This window comes from Aythya fuligula, chromosome 1 (assembly GCF_009819795.1).
Source record: "Aythya fuligula isolate bAytFul2 chromosome 1, bAytFul2.pri, whole genome shotgun sequence".
NCBI lineage: Eukaryota > Metazoa > Chordata > Aves > Anseriformes > Anatidae > Aythya > Aythya fuligula.
The window spans coordinates 53,920,666-53,935,434 of record NC_045559.1 but is presented as its reverse complement, the minus strand read 5'-3'; the positions used below and the strand labels follow the sequence as shown (position 1 = coordinate 53,935,434).

The 14,769-nt window shown below is 48.6% G+C and overlaps 1 protein-coding gene across 1 annotated transcript in view; it reads left to right on the top strand.

Annotated features, from left to right (window-relative positions):
• The window catches only part of CACNA1I (calcium voltage-gated channel subunit alpha1 I), a 145,919-nt gene extending 135,357 nt beyond the window's left edge, over positions 1-10,562 (top strand). The window contains exons 30-36 of the mRNA XM_032195274.1: positions 553-674; positions 1,421-1,765; positions 2,409-2,555; positions 6,838-6,954; positions 7,314-7,479; positions 8,237-8,433; positions 9,861-10,562. Of these exons, the coding sequence (XP_032051165.1) occupies positions 553-674; positions 1,421-1,765; positions 2,409-2,555; positions 6,838-6,954; positions 7,314-7,479; positions 8,237-8,433; positions 9,861-10,562 (1,796 nt within the window). The remainder of the gene's footprint in view (positions 1-552; positions 675-1,420; positions 1,766-2,408; positions 2,556-6,837; positions 6,955-7,313; positions 7,480-8,236; positions 8,434-9,860) is intronic.
• Positions 10,563-14,769: the final 4,207 nt, after the last annotated feature.

Here is a 14,769-nt window from a genome sequence, read left to right as displayed (position 1 = left end):
TGTGAGCTGCAGACCCGCTGGGAAAATGGGGTTTCTCAAGCTTGGTACTCATTCAATAACAGGACTGAATTATTTGGTGTCCTTTATTCTCCTTTTTGCATACTTGATATAAGCAGAGTTTCCCCTCTAAAATTGTATTGTTCTAACAGCCTAAAAGAATAAAAACAATTTTTGGTTTCTCTTTCATTCCTAAACTTTTATTTTTTTTCTGCACTGCCTTCCTTGATACTGCTTTAAGGTTACAGAAAAGAACTCAGAAAAGGTTATTTGTATCTCTTGCCATGGAATATCGATCAAAAAGAAAGGCAGCCCAGTGACATTGTTGGAAGGATCCTCCAAAGCAACCGAGTTACATTGCTATCAGTGATTTTTCTGTATTGCTGGTTGACAGCCAACTGTTGGGCAACAGCCTGCTGTTGGACAGGGTGCTGAGGCCATTAGCTGAGATGTCCAGGTTGTGAGGAGCCTGCAGTGCCTTTCCCTAGTTCCTGCTGTTGATCTCAGGGTGGGCAGTGTGTCCTCCACTGAAAGCTGTGATCCCCTTCCTTTCAGTGTGCAATGACGAGAACCCCTGTGAGGGCATGAGCCGTCACGCCACCTTTGAGAACTTCGGGATGGCTTTCCTCACGCTGTTCCAGGTGTCCACAGGTGACAATTGGAATGGGATCATGAAGGTAACTGGGCCTCAGTGGCGTGGGTGTCCCTGCTATGGGGAAGGAGAAATTCTGACCTGTGCTCAGTTCAGCAGTGCTTTGGTTGGAAAAGGGAGAGAAGCCCAGGAGCTGAGTTGCTAGGTCAAGTCCCAGCTCTGGCCAGAATCTCCCACCCCAATATGGTAACTTAGATCCTGGGCTCATGTGGTCCTACAGCCATCTGGCTGGGAGAAGTGCAGATTGTCCTTGGAAGGAGCAAGGCCATCCCAGCTAAGAGAGAATATCTGCTGTCATAAGGCCCATTACTGAAGTTAAAAGTAATGAATTTTACATGGAAGCCATCTACAGAGCTACCAGAGCAATCCAAATTAATCCTTCCTTCAAAGGATGGGAAGAGAGGGGAAGATGAGTTCTTTGAACACATATGGTGCTTTTGAGCCTGATGAAAGATGGTAATACCAGACAGCATCAGTTCACACACATGGGGCTACAGTGGCAGCAACATGCAGTGGTCTGTAAGGAGTTTGTTCTGTACACCTTTGGGCACATTTGCTTTGAAGCAGAGAGTACAAGTTGTGTCCTGTGGTCAGATAATGTCCTTGATTCTTGGGGGACTTCGTGATTCTAAAGGGTGTGGGGTGATGGAAATGTCGGCTCTGTTCTTTCCAGTGGCATCAGTATTTTTTGATAGAGCAGCCAAGCTTGTATTCTTACTTTAGTCCTTCCTTCCTTCCATCGTTCTCTCCCAATTCCTGCTTCCCCTCAAGGATACCTTACGTGACTGCAGCCACGATGACCGGAGCTGCCTCAGCAACCTGCAGTTCATCTCCCCACTGTACTTTGTCAGCTTTGTGCTCACAGCCCAGTTTGTCCTCATCAATGTGGTGGTAGCTGTGCTCATGAAACATCTGGATGACAGCAACAAGGAAGCCCAGGAGGATGCGGAGATGGATGCTGAGATTGAGCTGGAATTTTCGCATGGGCTGTGCTCCCGCAAGTCAGGCTCTCCGAATTCAGGGCAGGGAAAAGGAGCAGATGCAGGAACAGGAGGCAGTGGTGGGAGAACAGATCCTGAAGGACGGCTGTGCATGAGATGCTACTCTCCGGCACAGGTGGGTACACATTTGAGCTTACCAACCAGACTGCAGCAAGTGGCTTTGGGGAGAAGCCAGGCAGCCTAGACAACTGAAGGCATAGCAGCAGCAGGCAGACTCTTCCACCTCAGGGTGAGGGGTTTGCTTCCAGCAGTAGACAGCTGAGTTGGTAGCATTGTGCAGGGAAAAGGAGGTAACAGCAATGGGTCCTGTAGCGCTGCCTGGAAGTTTTGGCATCGTGGTGTAGGATCCTGAAGGCCAGCAGAAGAGGGATGGAGCAGATCAGCTGAAGATGTGTTAGGAGGAATTTGAGAGGGAAACTCAGGAAAAGAGAGCAGGAGAAATGGCAGATCAAGAGTGAGGCATGCCAGCAGAGCTGGAAGGGAGGCATAAGCAGTGCCATGGTGCACTGAAGTGATTGAAGACAGTCCATCCTTCTTTTCTTTCTTTTTTTTTTTTTTTGCATTGGACTTCTGCACCTTTACACCCTAAGGAGCAAATGCTCCCCCAGTGATCCTGTGCAGGTACCTGCAGAACGAGGTACTGCTCCAGATGAGTCAGGGTGGAGAACCCAGCCCCAAATTCACAAGAAACTTTGAAGCAAAAAACTCGGCATTCTTAAAATGATTTCTCCCATCCTCCCCCCTTTCTTGTCCCCTAGGAGAACTTATGGCTGGACAGTGTCTCTTTAATTATTAAGGACTCCTTCGACGGGGAGTTAATGATCATCGATAACCTATCGGGCTCCGTCTTCCATCATTACTCCTCGCCGGCCATGTGCGAGAAGTGTAACCATGACAAGCAAGAGGTAACCTGCGTACGAGGATGCGTGAGGGGACTGTCCCCCCAAGACCTGCACACCCACACACACATGCCCGCAGGTCATCCAGCGTGTGCTCTTAGCTGTAGATTGTGTAGACAGAGAACTTGGACTGTGTTTTCCACCCGTCACGCGTTGCTGATACTGCCTCTGGTACGAGCCTGCCCTCCTTAGTCATGAGGGGATGCTTGAGGTGGCAGAAAGCTGAGATGTGCCAGGATGGAGGTCAGGAGGGATGGAACGAGATGTAGAGGAATGACTGTGAAGGCAGTGTTGTGTTCAGTTCTGCAAGAAGAGCAGAGGTTCAAGCTCATGTACAAAGGACTGGAAGGTTTGCACCCCAATAACAGCACTTGGGGACAATTCAATTTAAGCACATGTTTTGACTTCATTTGAAGCACGTGCTTGCTTATTCCCTGTTGAGATCGGTGAGTTAAGCACATGTTTACATGCCTTGTTGAATCGAGTCACTGTCTGTGAGCAAGGATTGGTCTGTGATGAAAACTGGTTAATTAGTTTGAGCAAAAACTAAATAAAGATGCGCCCACTGAGAAAGTTTTAGAGTCTATTTTCAAAGGTAGAGCCTGTTAGCTGACAAATGGGTTGTTGCTAAGAGCAGGACATCCAGTGGCTTAGACTTGTGCTCCTAAAGTTTGTACATGCTTTGGAAAACCACTTTGTAAGCAATTAGTCTTTTAATGTTGTAAAACTTCAGGAGCAAAGTAGCCTGGGAGAAGTTAGGTGAGAAGCAGAATTATTTTTCTTTCTGAAATCATTTTTTTATGTTTAAGTACTGTGATCATGGTTAGACTTGTCAGTATCTTGTCTCATCTGTCATCAGTGGCAATCTTCACCATCTCCTTCACCATAGCTTGATATGTTGTTATTGCCTTTAAAGAAACCAGGAAAGTTGGGAATAGAGCTCTCATTGGCAGATTACTCTATCCAAATTTGAAGACAACAATATTTCATTTAGCTTTGGACCCCTAGTTCTGATGCTTTAATTTTTTTCTGCCTTTCATCTCTCTACTTGTCCCAATGGCTTCCCTTTGAAAATACCAGAATGAGAAAATTGCTGCAGTTTCTCAGTGCTGCAACACTTCACCCATGGATACTGCATTAATACAGCCAAATAACTAGTTTTCAAGTCACTGTACTTTCCAGTGCCTTACATAAGTCCTTATATTCAGCAGTCAGTGCTCAGCCTTCTCAGAAAAATCAGGTCTTCTAAAGCGTTCCGGAAGGATTACCCCCAAATCAAGTAATTTGCAACTAGTTCGGTGCATTTGAAAACCTTCCGGATAGTGTTCAGTACCCTGCCTGGGAATAAAGACAACAGCAACAGATTTTCTCACCTGCCCAGCAAGGAAACTAGACAGCAAAATCTTCAAGTGCAACCCACAGCCACAGCAAAGAGTTTAATGGAATGATCACCACCAAATAATTATTCTTAGACCATATTTTCTAATGGCCATTATAGAGCCATAAATTATTTTTCTAAATTGATATTTCAGTACCTCTAAAATGTGGAATTGGAAAGAAATTATCTATATCCACAGGAATATCTTTAATAATGAAATGTAGATCTTTTATTTCTCAACATATGAATCAAAATTAAAGCTCAGGATTTTAAGTCACGGTTGATCATGACCTTCTCTTCATATTTCATCGCAGGAAAAACAATGAGAAAATTCCAACAGGAAATTACTGCACACTGCCACAGCTAAGTTTGAATCCAGCACTAACACCATCAATGCACATAACAATATACATAGTCATTAATTAATTAGAGTGTACTAAGGTGTACCAACATAACCAGAGTTGTACGTTAGTACTAGCTCTATATTGTACACAAAGATTCCTACTGTCTCAGAAACAACAGCAGTTTATACAGGCAGAGCAGTTTTTATCTAGTCCTTTCCAGCACATGTACCTTTGAACAAAACAATCTGCTTGCTGCACACCAAATCACCCTTAACTCTGCCCTTGTGAAAACAATCACATATCAGACAAAAATGTTTGCTCCCATTTCAGTTGTGGTTTAATCCAGGAAGATACTGAGCAAAGCAGATAAACACAACACTTAACATTGGCTCAAAGTTATTATTATGTGCTAAGCTTTCTACTGTGTTGAGTAGAAGTGTCAGCATCATTACAAGTCAAACTCTTGGCATCTGATTTTCAAACTAATTCTTTGGACAATTAAGGATTTTCCTAATCATGGCTCTGTTTTATAGATAGCTTATATCTGCAACTAGTAATTTTCTGATGTGCGTGGTTCAGTGCCTGTGGTTGACACCTCAAGCATTTTTTATAGATTGTACTCATCCCCACATTTATTTTACTTTTTTGTCCCTTCGTCTTTAGTCAGAATATTTTTAAATATTCTCCAGTAATGGAAACTATAAGAACAAAACAGGAAAACATTACTTTTTTTTTTTTTTTTTTTTTTTTTTCTTTTTTCTCTCATATGATTAACCTATTCTCATTTCATCTCTATCCTTTCATTTTTGGGCTGGTTGACTGTTAGACATCTGTATATTGTTGGCTGATAGCTTAGCTAGCCAGTGGCAGGGGTTTGTCAGTGAGCAGCCATGAACAGTGTTTTGCATGTGCAGTTTATCTACTTGTAACTTTGTTGATTATGCTTTTTTTGAGGATTCCAAGTTGATGAGAGTTTGTGAGCAAGTGGTTCAGTGAAGAACAGACGATTCTGGCTTTTGTTGAAACCCTTTTTTTTTATGGTCGGAGAAGGTAGTCGCAGATGTTATCAGATTTCACACTCACATCTCTACGAGCACAGCTGTAAGGCTGTTCTGGTGTAACAAGCACTTAGGCGAGTAATGGATGAGTACGCACATTAAGTGGGACTAGATGAGGGCGGTGTTTCTATACACAAGCAGTTGCTGACTGGTGGCTGTGTAGTATGCTTGACACAATGTCCTTGTGGGTTCTCTGGTGTGTCTGCACTCCAAGCAGCAGTTGTTGGTTTTGAGCTCTTTTCATGGTTGAGTGGCACCAAGTTTGTATGTCAGAATAACGACCCAAATGTGGATGTTGTTCGTGCCCTTTATGGAAATCCAGCTCAGGTTTTCCCTTCTGTATATTCAAAGTGCCTTATCCAAGGATGGAGACTTCCAGTCTCTGGCATTGGCCCAGGCCACTAAACTCCCAGCTCGAAGGAGTCATCTCTCCAAATGTTCCACCTGCTCTTAGAGCACAAAAGCTGTGTCTACTTCTTGCAAACACAAACATAGGGGAGGACAAGATAACTGCCCAGGAAGCAAGCTCTCCTGACTGAGACAACCCCGAATATAACTATTGAATCAGGTGCTGCTGGTGGGAACTGATGGGACTCTAGAGACCAACAACAGAAAGTTGAGCACAGGAGGGATAGAGCAGCTGCTTAGGCTACTAGAAAAAGGAGGTACTTTTCAGGCATTATAGGATGAACTGAGGTCAGGCAGAGGGGAATTAAAAGCTTGGAGGAAAGAGGATGGGGGGGGGGGGAGGAATGTATGGCATGAAACAGGCCGAAGGGTGAAGCAAGCTCAGGCATGGGACTGGAGCAGAGCTGAGCCTCAAGGACAAGAAAGATGCAGTAGTCAGAGTTGGTTTCAGAAATCAAGAGATCTGAGTATGCGAGGGCTGGAGGGGTGAGTTTAGGGATGGCGAACAGGAAGGAGGGTGGTGTTAGCTGAGGTCTTGGGTAGGCTAGAGGTGAGGGGAGATAGAATATGCAGGAAAGATGGAGGGAGGTGGGGTTTCAGTGATGAAGGTAAGAGTATATGAAAAGCATGATACTGGCATGGACTGCAAGAGGCATGACTATCCCTGGAATGAAAACACCTTCATGTTTAAGCAGGGCTGTCCTTGGCGCCTTCAGAGGGATGGGTTCAATCCCCATCCCTTAGCAGAGCAGACTGCCTTATCATCAGCCTGAGGGAGCCCTTTTTCTGCCTGGCTTTACTTGCAGGGCCTTGTGCCAGCCGTATCGCTGGGATGGATTCAGGACTCCTTTCTGCAATGCTGGCACTAGGGGAGCATGGACTGGCGGTGGGCTGCTTGCAGATCTTACGTTCAAGCTTCCTTAAAAATTGGATTCTCCTGTCCAGCCCAGGTCTGGGTTAGGCAGTACCTGATGTATCCAAGGAATATAATGTAAAATTCATCTCGGGTCTACAGGCTCTTACTTATCCATCATAAATGGCGTGAGTGCTTGAAATATGGGCTCCAGACATTCAATGACAGCTCCTTTCCCTTCCTGCAGGTCCAGCTGGCCGAAATGGAAGCATTATCTCTCAACTCAGACAAGTCCTCTTCCATCCTTCTAGGAGACGAGTCAGATAATCGCAGCACGTCTCAGCTGAGTCCCAAGGAGACCAAGGTTAGCCCCAGGTGGTCATGGGCATGTTGCACTCTGTATTTCTGTGCCTGCTTTTCTGAAGTGTTCAGTATTCATCCGAGTGTCCCTCCTGAGGAATATAAATGCTGGTCACTTTTCAGGAGATTTTCCATAGAAGAGAAAAAAAAAGGATGTACATTTTTGAAAGTTTCCTTCACTGCTGTCAGTAACTGCCTTGGAACGAGCCTAAATTTAGGGGATTTGGGAGGGAAACCTGAGGATCTCTCAGATAACTTGAAGATACCTTCAGAGTCAGCCCTTCCTGAGGCTTTGATAAATCCACTCTGTTGTCTGCTGTTAAATTTCACCAGGCTTTGTCTTCACTTATTTTTTTCCAACAGGATGGCAAGGACAGCCCTGATTCCACTGGGGTAGGAGATTTAGGGGAGTGCCTCCTCCCAATATCCAGCGCGGATGGCTCTACAAACCCAGACAGTTACTTGTGTGAAATGGAGAAAACTCCTTTCAACACAGTCCAGTCTTGGCTAAAGCATGAAGGTACCAAAGGTGAGGACAGCTCTCATCATTCTCCAGGTTTGCTGAGAGTGTGGGTTGGTGCAGCTCATCTGCCTTTCTCCTGCCTCCCCCCTGCCAGGAATGGAGGTAATCTGATGTGGGGTTACACTAACTGAGAACTAGCTTTCAGTTTACCAGTCCTCAGGAATGGGGTAAGGAGCATTTCCTTCTTCAACTGGTATATCTTATACCCTCCCTCAGACCTGCCTGTGTGTCCCCTGAGACCAGGCTCCTCAGATACAGCCATAGGGAACACACAGCAGGTCTGCCCTTTGTGGAAGTGCTCCCGTTCCACTACTGAGTGCTCTTTGACTTCCTGTGGTCCCCAGGTTTCCTAAATCACCAGTTTATTTATCTCCCTTCATCCCCTGGTTTGCAGGACCTGCGATGAAAGTCCTCTGGCAGTGATACATGATTGAATGAAGCCCTTATGGCTCAGCCTTTCCCTCCAAGAGCAGCAACAGGAGAGGCAAGCTGGGCTGTTGCTTTACAGCTCTGAGCTGTGTTAGATCTTCAGGGTCTGGAGCAGGTTTTGGTTGTTGTACAGAAAGAGGAACTCATGGTGTGAACACTAGACTGAGGCTTCTTGGCCAGGAGTGCGTGTAACCAGATACTCTTCATGCACTGGACTTGCAGGACCCTCAGTGTAACAGCAGAAAAGACACCAAATGAAATTGGAGGACTCTTAAACTTTTTTTTTTTTTTTCTGTTTGTTTTCTCTTCCCCGTTTATCTTGGTGCTTTGTCAGTCCCTCCCAGCCCCTTTTCTCCAGGTACATCTTGCCCTCTGTTACCTGTACCAGCAGAATTTTTCCACCCAGCCATCTCTGCCACCCAGACAGGGCCTGAGAAGGTCTCGTGTCCACGCAACCTTCCTAAGATCTCTCTGCAAGGCTCATGGGCATCACTGAGATCTCCAAGTGTGAACTGTTCACTTCTTCACCAGGTGAGAAATCCCGTTTCCTCTCTGAAGGAGAGAGACCAGCTGTGGTCAGAGGCTGGGTGACCAGGATCTGGCCTGCTGGAGGAGCACGGGGGACTGCAGGGTGCAGGAGTGTTGGGGAGGAGAGTTGTTTTTACACCAAAGGAGTATTGCATAGCTCTAGCCCCTGAAATTATGTGCTCTTCTGCTTTGGATCAACAAGTAGTGTGACAGCTGCAGCTAGCCCCACATGAGAACGAAATCACATCCCATTATAGCTTACCCCTGAGCCACTGGACCAAGTGCAGTGCAGACACCTGCATGCACAGCAGCCACAGAGTGAGCCAGGGAGATGGCAGCCGCATACCCACCGTGGCCCCTCCAGGCGCCGTGACTCTGGATCACACACCTGCTTTCTCCCCACCTACATCCTCCACAGTCTGTCATGCCACATCCACACTCCACGTCCCAGAGCTCACAGTTTTCCCCTGCCCACTTAGATCTTGCATTCCAGAGAGGTGCTGTCTTTTTCTGAAAAGGCAGCTATTTCTCACTGAAGAGAAGAATAAAAGCAGTGAGGAAAGATCAAGTGTCTCTGAAGAGCAGAGGAGACAGAGAGATAAAAGCACAACAGAGATCCCTGTTATTGTTCTTGGAAGATACTCCATGAACAATTCCTGTTTGAAGTGTACAGGGACACTATTCCAGACAAACTGAAAAAAAATAAATTATATGTAATCCAGTTTTACGTGATAGACACAGTTGGCACAATACAAATGTGTATAAATTCACTAGGGATAAATTTAGCCTTGAACTGAGGCCACTGAATTGTTGCAGCATTGGAACTTCTTGCAGAAGTTTAGACGTGAAGAGAGAGCACTGGAGCTGGCATAGCGCTGGGGCAAAAGTACTGAGCCATTGTAAAGGAGAAATTGGTAAACTTCTCATTATGTGAGGTAAACTGTATTGAATAGCTATGGTTTTGGAGATTGGACAACACCAAGCTGAGTAGTGCAGTTGACACTGGAGGGAAGGGATGCCATCCAGAGGGACCTCGATAGGCTTGAGAGGCAGGCCTGTGTGAACCTCGTGAAGTTCAACAGGGCCAAGTGCAAGGTTCTGCAGCTGGGCTGGAGGAAGCCCAAACACGAACACAGGTTGGGCAATGAGTGGATTGAGAGCAGCCCTGCAGAGAAGGACTTGGGAGTATTGGTGGATGAAAGGATTGGTGGTGATAGGACGAGGAGAAATGGCTTTAAACTAAACGAGGGTAGATTTAGACTTGTAGCATGTTTCAAGTGGATAGTAGCTGCCATCCTCAACAGCAGGGAGAGAGAAAGGAATTAATTTATTTCTTCACACCCTAAATCATTTTAAAAAAGTAAATAAAAGAAGTGTCTTCTCCCTCTTCTTGCCTGAGCTCTGTGTGTTTTCACCCCGCTGCTCCCTAGGCCCCCGAGAGCGACACCTCGCTGGACAGCCGGAGCAGCAGCTCGGCGGGCAGCCTGCAGACCACGCTGGAGGACAGCCTCAACCTCAGCGACTCTCCCCAGTGCACCCTGGACCTCCCGGTGGCCCTGTGCCCCGTACCAGCCGCCGGTGACCAAAGACCCCTGGCGGCCCCCCTCTCCCCGGCCTCCCGTCGCCGCAGCTTGCGGGGCCGGGGGCTCTTCAGCCTGCGGAGCATCCGCCGGCACCAGCGGAGCCACAGCAGCGGCGGGAGCACCAGCCCCGGCTGCACCCACCACGACTCCATGGACCCCTCAGACGAGGAGGGGGCAGGCAGCAGCCTGCGGGGGGGCGGCAACAACAGCGAGCCCTCGGAGACCCTCAGCAGCCTCTCGCTGACCTCCCTCTTCTCGCCCCCACCGCCGGGGCTGACGCTGGGGAAGAAGTGCAGCAGCACCAGCAGCCTCCACGCCAGCCCCTCGCCCCGCCGCCCCGCCGCACACCACGCCAAGCCCTTCTACACCGTCGACCCCCGGGGCTTCCTCTCCATGCCCTCGTGGGTGACGGACTTCTGCAAGGACACCCCCTCGCCTGGGCAAGGAGAGGAGCCGGAGGGCCCTGGCAGACTGGGGACAGGGGAGCACGGCTCCCCACTGCCGTCCGAGCTGGAGCTGGGTGACGGGGTCAGCAAGAGGAACAGATGAGGGTCCCTGGGGTGTGAGGGGGGGAGCGTTCGGCTGCCAGCATGGGGAGCGCGTTTCGCCAGCTGCTCCCCAGCAGCGATTCCAAAGGATTTGCGGGAGAAAGAACCAGGCAAACAAAAAATTATAAATATATATATATACATAAATATATATATATATATATATAGAATAAATACTCTGGTACCGTACCTCAGAGGCGTGGGAGAGTGCAAGCAATACGGGAACAGTCCTGCCCGAGGGCAAGACCTGGACCATCACTGCAGAGACTACAGTGACTAGAAAAGGCCATGGGGCTGGGAGGGACGGGACCCTCCGGCCAGGTGACTGCTGCCTGGCAGCCATTCAGTTATATACATATACATATATAGAGAGAGATTGATTTATTTATTTTTTTTACCGAGAGATTACGAATTTCAGAAAGTGCTAAGGAGGAAGGAGCAAATGGGGGCTGAAGGAGGTGCTATGCAGAATTAAGGAGGGTGGGCAAGCAGGGTGGGGTGAAGGGAAGCGGGGTGAGCAGCAAGGGAAGAGCGTCCGGGGCTTGCCTTGCCTGTTTCTGGGAACTTCCTTATTGTTCATGCTTCCATTTCAAACATTAAAAATTGTGGGCCAGGTCTTCAGGTCTAGCGTAAAATGGCCAAACAGCGATTGTGCGCTTCTGTTGGTGTAGTGCAGCGGAGCTCTGGCTTGAAGGGGATTCACTGCTGAAAAACGGGAAAATCTGGCCCTGGTGGCGGGGAAAATCAAACAGCCGTGGAGCACGGGACATGTTTTGAGGTGAAAAGCCTGGCTTTGAAGGGATTGTGCAAGCACAGAGGGTGTGCTCATGGGTGGAGGGGATGGGGGGCTCCGTGGTGTATTTTTGTAGCTGTTTTGTTGGGTTTGTCCTTTGCATTTTGTTCCAAAGAAAGAAAACTGCTAAGGGGAAAAATGTGCAAGGTACACAAGGAAATTTGGAGTGGGACAGGCAGGGGAGGAGAGGGAGGGAGAGGTTAAAAAAAAATAGGGAGAGGGGAAACTGCACTTTTCCCCTTTCATTTGCAGTAGTTGTGATATTTTCTTTTAGAAGCCCAAAGGTGCAAAAACCATCTCTAGAGAAACCTATCTGTTATTTTTGTATCTATAGCTATATATATATATATTAAAAGATGACAACAAATAGAATTTTAAAAAGGACAAATAAAAGCAAAGGGGGCTTCAACACAAACTGTAGTGGGCCCCCTGACTGGATACTAACCCTGCCCTACATCCCAGCAGGAAGACTCTACAAGAGCATCCTTGGCTTGGTGACAGCTCTGCCTCTTCTCCAGTGTCACCTCCATCCTCTGGTGTTTTTCCAACCTCCATCAGTGTAGCTGGGATCAGGGGCCTGCTCAGTGTGCAACCGTGGATGTGGGGAACAGGAACATCAGTGTGCATGTCTCTGTGTGTGTGCGTGCACAGATGTGAGGGTGCTCGTGTGTGTTGTGTCCTGGCTGGCTCACCAGACGGTGAGAGGGAGAAGGAGGGAGCTGCATCCAGCTGTGTCGCAGGAGACCACCCATGTGCTACGGGGTGGTGGGAGAGGGCAGACCAACTCCTCAAACCGAGCCTCGCCTCAGGACCCCAATCCAGAGATACAATCCTCTCCCACATGGCTGCAGTAAGGTCTCCAGGGGCTGTGTCCCCCATTCCTCTTCCAGCAATGTGACCACACGCATTTCCTTCCTTGCTGGGGCCAGCCCACATCTCCCCTGGTTTTGTGCCCTGGCCAGGTTTCCAGGTGGGTGGGAAAAGGCATCAGTCAGCCACCCAGGGGGCATTTAGAATTTGGGATGTTTCCTCCTGACCCAGGCAAGACCCACCAAGGTATCTCAGAGGAAATGGAGAAGGGCAGCAGAGGGAGGACAGCAGCCCTAAGGAGATGGGGAGGCTGATGCAGTACTCTGAGAAAGAGCAGGGCTCACTGGTGGATTCCCATCCCATTTTTTTCCCCACCAGATCAAGAGGGTCACTGCAGCAGAGCGCTCCCCGTTGGCATCTGAGGCATCACAGAGGGGGCGGCACACCGCAGACTTCCTGGTTTTATCATTACCTGTCTGAATTTTAAGCTGCTGCTGCATCTTATGAACTGGAGTTGTAAACAGCAATCACGTCAATTGGGACAAACAACAGAAAGGAAAAGGATAATTACTACATGGACTGGACTTATTTGCTGAAAGGAGTGTTTGTTGTCTTGGCAGTGTGCACACTGACTGCAGGGAGGTCAGACCTGTGGACAGAGGACAGGAGAGCCCAGGTCCTCCTTGCAGAAAGTTTCCAGTCCAGATTTATTAAAGCAATAATAAGGGTCTTTAAATGCTTTTTTTTTGCGCTCGTTGTTCTTTGGGTGAGTTGCCCCTGCCCGCTCTCCTAGGGGCAGAGAGGAGAAATGAGACACATAGTTCCTTGTTCTTGGGGAAGGAGGGCAGTCAGTCCCCAAACCGCCAAACATCAAAATCAGACTACACGAGGCTTAAACTCAAACCCAGAAGCCAGAGGTTGGGCTTCCAAAACAAAAAAAAATGGGGGAAAAATATATTAATTAGCCCAACCCCCTCACAGACCGATAAGTAGGGTGTTTCCTGCAAAGTGGCCATAGGGGACTTGTAGGTGGGCTTCCACAGCGCTAGAAGCTATATGGTCACGATAGGCACATGGCCTGCAGGTGAGATAGCTGGGAGGGAAGGGGGGTCACACTCCACTGGCTGCTTCTACTTCCCCAGTGAGATCAAGGAGTAAGAATTATGGGCAGACGGACAGGCTGGATTTCCCCCCAGGGCTGAGGAATGGCTTTGTGAGGGATGAATGCTGCCTGAAGGCCCCGATTCCTCCTCTGAGGAGCCCAAATCACCTGCTGCCTCTGAAAAATCCTGCCCACTCCTTCTGCAGAGGGTGTCTTCCACCCCGTCCCTCACCACCCTGCAGCCCCTGCTCCAGGGTGGCATCCCGTGTGCCATCCCTCCTTGCCTCCATGCCACAGTGAGCAAGGCGGTGGTGGAGGCCTCACAGGGCAACTAGCAGGCCCCAGGGTGGATGTGCTCTCAGCTTGTTATCAGTTCCCCGTGGAATTGGCTTCCAAGGGAAAAATCTTTGCTTCTCTGGTGTTTTTTTTGACAGCCCTTGTGCTCTGCATGAGGTCTCCCCTTTGCCTCCCAACGGGGTCATGCCCCTGCTTCTGCCTCCACACGAGAGGACTTTCACCCTGCACCGTACGACTCCAGTGGAAGGCTTCTGGCTTTGGAAGGAGGTTGCCATGGAAACAGAAGAGTAGGTTATCTTTAGAGAATATTTTGTCTCTCTCTTTAAATTATTTACTAACTGTTTGAAGAGGAAGGAGGAAACATGCGTCCTTCCCAAGGAGGAGGACTCAGGATGCTAACACCCAGCAAACACCTTGTGTATCTGGGGCTCTCTGCAGCGGGGCAGGTTGCGTGGTTTCTCCTGGTGAGAGCTGCCTTTCCCAGCTGTCAGCACCAGCAAAAACCTCCGTCATCACACGCCCACCTCCCAGACAACACCTGAGGGCAGCCCAGGATCTGCCCAGCCTCTCCTACTCCCTGCTTCCCACAGGGGAACGCTTTGCAGCAGCTCCTGCTAGGAAGCTCCTTGCTGTTGCCAGCCCAAGATCGCTCCGTTGTGTCAAACTGCCTCACCACCTTCACACCCTGCTCTTCCCCACACTTGTCACCAAGATCATCTCTTCGCCCTGCTTGAAGCCAATCTCCTCCACGTGTTCTCGTCCTGCTTTACCAAGCTGGATGCATTTAGCTCTTTCCACCTTGCCTTGTGAAACAGTTTCTCCACCACTTTCATCATTTTTTCTAAGTCCTCCATGTACATTTTCCTGTGTTCCCACATCCTCCAGTCCAGCTCCAGAGCAGCACCCAAACTTCTCACCTGCTCTGAACTGCCCATGGAAAACACACCAGTATTTAGTATTTCTTCTGCACCCAGAGGCCCTTTCCCAGTACTTCCACACGAACAAGGCATGCTGCTGGAGTTAATTCTCCTGCCTTCTCCATCTTCATCTGTCTTCCTCATCCCAACTACCACAAGCTTCCTTATTAAATTAGAAACACGGGAAGCAATGGCCAGCATGCTGGCTATCACCTTTCTTACGAAGTCAGCACTGCTGTGCGTTCAGGTCTCCAGCCAGTGAGGTGCCCTCAAGACACCACAGGAGATG